The sequence below is a fragment of the Vombatus ursinus genome, unplaced genomic scaffold (assembly GCF_900497805.2).
Source record: "Vombatus ursinus unplaced genomic scaffold, bare-nosed wombat genome assembly UNPS02012622.1, whole genome shotgun sequence".
Taxonomy (NCBI): Eukaryota; Metazoa; Chordata; class Mammalia; order Diprotodontia; family Vombatidae; genus Vombatus; species Vombatus ursinus.
Window position 1 is genome coordinate 487007 of NW_020952400.1, and position 4418 is coordinate 491424.

Below are 4418 nucleotides of genomic sequence, written 5' to 3' on the forward strand. Positions count from 1 at the left end.
AAGATGCTTAGATTCTTAAAATCTAGCCATGGACTCAGATTCTTATAATCTAGCCATGGCTGGGATTCTTATAATCTAGCCATTGCTCAGATTCCTAAAATCTAGCCAATGGCTTACTAATGTTCAGACTCCTTAAGACTCTGCCAAATAGGATGGATGTTCTAATAAACCTTGTCTTTGGCTGAAAAAAAAAATAAATCAGAAAAGTCCACACCCACCCTTTAGTGCATGCTATTGGGTGTGTGTCCGCATGCATGTGGCACCATCTGCTTCTATTTCTGCAAAGCTGTGGCTTCTGCCTTTCTGGAACTTGTGAAAAGCATTTAGAATGCTGCTGGTCTTTGGTAGGTAATCAAGCAATAAACATTTATTAAGTGCTGGGCACTTGGATACAAAAAGAAGCAAAAGACAGTCTCTGCCCTTGAGGAGCTTACAATCTAACGGGGAGGGGTGGAAGTGGGGGGGACACCTCATGCAAACAATAAAATAGAGAACAAGCTACGTACAGGATAAATAGGAAATAACTAACAGGGAGAAGACCCTGGCATGAAGAGGGGTTGGGAAGGAGGGGGAAGCTGGGGAGGTCAGTGGTCAGAGCAGAGGAGGACCAGTGTTCTAGGCTGGGGGGACAGCCGGGAGGCTGGGGTCATGGCACTAAAGAGGATGTGTTGGGGAGTCAGGTGTAAGAAGCCTGGAAAAGGAGGAGGGGGGGACGTTGGGAAGGGCTTTGAAGGCTAAGCAGAGCATTTTGTGTTTGCTTCTGATGGTGATAGGGAACTATTGGGGTGGTGGGGGTGACGTGGTCAGACCCATGCTTTAGGAAAATCCCTTTGGTGGCTGGAGGATGCACTGGAGTGGGGAGGCAGACCCCCACCCCCAGCAGCTGTTGCCACAGTCCAGGCATGAGGGAATGAGGGTCTGCATCAGGATGGGGGCAGGATCAAAGGAGAGGAGGGGGCGCACTGGAGAGAGATGCTACAGAGGTGAAAGCAGAGGCCTTGGCACCATATTGGATGTGGCAGTGGGGGCAGGGGCAGGGCTGGGGAAAGAGTTAGTGAAGAATCCAGGGAGACTGAGGTTGTGACTCCAGGGAAGTGGGAGGTTGGTGCTGCCTTTACAGTAATAGGAAAGTGGGGCATGGGGGAGGGTTTAGGAGATGGAACATCACAGCCATTTTGAGATAGAAGAAGATGGAAATGTCCTTCAGGCTCCACCAAGGGGCTGAGGCGCTGGCTCTTTGTGTGCCTGAGAGCTCTGGATCTGACCACAGGTGTGAGCATTAGCCTGGGATTACCTTCCCTTTTCAAATGCCTGGCCCTAATTCCTTCTTCAAATCCAGCAGAACCTAAGCTGGGAGCCAGAGTCTGAGGCCTTTGCTAGGTTTGGTGCTGCTGGGCTGGGCTCAGGGACCTGTGGTCAGAGCGGTGGCTGCACCCTGGGCTACACTGGGACTGGGGTTACCGGACACAGGCACCTCCCTCCTGTGAGGGGAGAAGAAAGCCAAGCATGGGAAAGGGCTCCTGCTTACAGGAGGAGGCTGCCACTGCCCTTCTGTGGATGCCCCACCCCACCCCCCCAACACTGTTTCCTCCAAGCCTAGAGGAAAAGACAGCCCCCTCCCTTGCCAAAGCTGGCTCCTTGACTGGAAGGCCGCTTTAGACCTGCATCTCTCTGGTTTTTAGTCTCCGTAACTGTCATCTCCGCTGCTGCCTGTGGATATGTCCAGTTCTCCCGAATCCTGAAGAAACCCTCACTGGACACCACTATTCTACATCTCTTCCCCCATCATGACCAAACCTGAAAAGGCCATCTACACTCAGTGCCTCTACTTTCTCTCCTCTGGCTGCCTTACAATCAGCTCCAACGCTGTTCTCTCCAAAGTGACTGATGACCTCTTAGCTGTCAGACCCAATTGGCCTTTCCTCTGTCCCCCATGCTTCTCCATCTCTCCGCAGCCTGACACTGCTGGTCACCCTGTCCTCCTGGATCCTCTCTTCTCTCTGGGTTTTCCGGACATTGTCTCTCCTGGTTCTCCTCCTCCCTCTCTGACCACTCCTTCTCCATCTCCTTGACTGGATCCTCCTTCAGACCACATCCCTCTAGCTTCTGGTGTCCCTTGTGACTTTGTCCTGGGCACTTCTCCCTCTAGACGCCTTCACTGGGGGGATCTCATCCACTCTCATGGATTAACTATTATCTCCTATGCAGAAGGTTCCAAAATCTACTTATCTATCTGACCCTAAGCTCTCTCCTGACTACAGACTCCAGGTGGAGACTGGGCATTTCAGATTGAATGTCTGGTAGACATCTTCAACTCACCTTATCCCAAACTAACCTCAGGCTTTCTCTTCCCCAAGCCTTCCCTCTTCCTAATCCCTCCATCACTGTTGAGACCACCGCCAGCCTTGTGTCTGCAGCTCGTAATCGAGGTATTACGTGCCATATCTTGGCCCCAGGCTTTTCTCTGGCCATCCCCAAACCTGGACCCCTCTCCCTCGTCATCCCTGCTTCTTGGCTTCCCTGCTTTCTTTAAGACTTAGCTTTCTCAGCCTCCCTCCCTAAGATTGCCTCTAATTCGCCCTGTACATTTCTTAATTAATTGAGTTAATTGCATGCTGCCTCCTTCATTAGGCTGTGAGCTCCTTGAGGGCAAGGGAGGCAAGGGGGCGGGATGGTTCATAGTCAACACTTTCTCAGGCAGACTCAGGATTAGCGCTCCTCTTGTCTACTTCTTAGCCCTGGGTGACCTGGCTTCCAACCTCATCATTCACCTCAACATGTTCTCTCCAATGTTACCAGTGATCTCTTAGTGGCTTGATACAATGGCCTTTTCTTAGCATTCAACCTTCTTAGCCCTCAACTACCTTTGACCCAGTTGACCAACTTCTCACATATATTCTCTTTGAGAGATATTGCCAGACAAAATCTAACCACGTCACGCCTCTGCTTAGTAAACTCCATTGCTCCTTGGGCAATATTATATCTCCCACCTCTGCACTTTTGCACTGGCTGTCCTCTATGTCTAGAATACTCTTCCTCTTGGAATCTCTAATTCCTTCCTGGCTCAGCTCAAGTGACACTTCTTACGAGAAGCCCTATCTGATTGCTCCCATGTTAGTGCTCCCCCCCCAACACTGTCAGAATTACTCTGTGTTCCCTGTGTACATAGCTGGTGGTATTTACTGATCTGATGCCTCAGTGGCCACTGCCCAGAAAGATGCCAGCTACTGGTGGGCAGCAGCAGCTGCTCCAGTTTGGTCCTTGCATGTTCAGTCCTGGCCCATAGTAAGAGGTATTTAATAAATCCTACTTGACTTGCCCTGAATTCTCCCTGGGCCTAGGGTCAGCAGGATCAGTCTTCCCCACTGAAGGTATATATGTGGTCACAGGCAGCATGATATTCAAACGTGTCTGCAACTACATGCATATATGCAAGTCCCCGTGCGTGTGTCCTTGTGTGTGTGCCTGAGTTCATGTATCCATGAGCATGTCTCTGTATGGTCTCACAGACCTATGGATGCAGGTGCCCACCTCAGCACATCCAGCCTGTGGGCAGTCTCCTGGCGCCGCTGCTCGGTGATAGGGTAAACGGACAGAATGCCCAGACCTATCAGGACCATGCTGGTGGGGACAGCGCCAATCAAGACTTTGAGCGTGATGACCACTTTGTCAGACTGTTTACAGGAGCCAGGCTCATACCCTGCAAACCTGAGACAAAATCCCATAAAGCCCATGCCCGCTGAAGTGCATGTGAACTCATGGCCCATTGCAGACGGCACACTGGACCTCACAGGCATCTCACTGAGATTGGGGGAGCTCGCCCTCCCGGCTGGGATGTGGTTCTGGATGGATAGACTTATTAAAAAAAAATAAGATAGGAACCCACAGGATAACATTTTGTCTTGAGAAAGTATATCTCTGTGAGAAGATCCAGGAACCAGAGGAGGGACAGAAGGGGGGAGAGAATTGGGTGATTTGGTAGAAGTGATATTGTCATTGGAGGAAACCTCAGACCAATTTAGACATAAAGAAGATATAGATGAAAAGTTTGGGAAGCAGATCCCAAGCCTGGCACAGAGGCATGCATTGGGAATGATAGGGAGCTTCATTTATCCAGATGTCTGTTGAGACGGATTCTCTCTCTCTCTCTCTCTCCCCCCCCCCTCCTCTTCCTCCCCTCTCCTCTTCCCCCCTGTCTCTCTCCTCTCTCTGTCTCTCCTCTTTCCTCTCTCTGCTCTTTCCTCTCTCTCCCTCTCTCCTCTCTCCCTCTCTCTCCTCTGTCTCTCCTCTTTCCTCTCTCTCTTTCTCTCTCTCCTCTCTCTGTCTCTCTTCTTTCCTCTCTGTCTCTCTCTGTCTCTCTCTTTCTCTCTCCTCTGTCTCTCCTCTTTCCTCTCTCTCTCTCTCTCTCTCTCTCTCTC

The 4418-nt window shown here is 50.7% G+C and overlaps 1 protein-coding gene across 1 annotated transcript in view; it reads right to left on the reverse strand.

Annotated features, from left to right (window-relative positions):
- Positions 1 to 543: 543 nt before the first annotated feature.
- MFSD2B (major facilitator superfamily domain containing 2B) overlaps positions 544 to 4418 on the reverse strand; it is a 13923-nt gene continuing 10048 nt past the window's right edge. Inside the window, exons 14-15 of the mRNA XM_027858034.1 lie at positions 3532 to 3708; positions 544 to 1481 (exon numbers count right to left, since the gene is read on the reverse strand). Coding sequence (XP_027713835.1) covers positions 1403 to 1481; positions 3532 to 3708 — 256 coding nt within the window. The 3' untranslated portion in view covers positions 544 to 1402. The remainder of the gene's footprint in view (positions 1482 to 3531; positions 3709 to 4418) is intronic.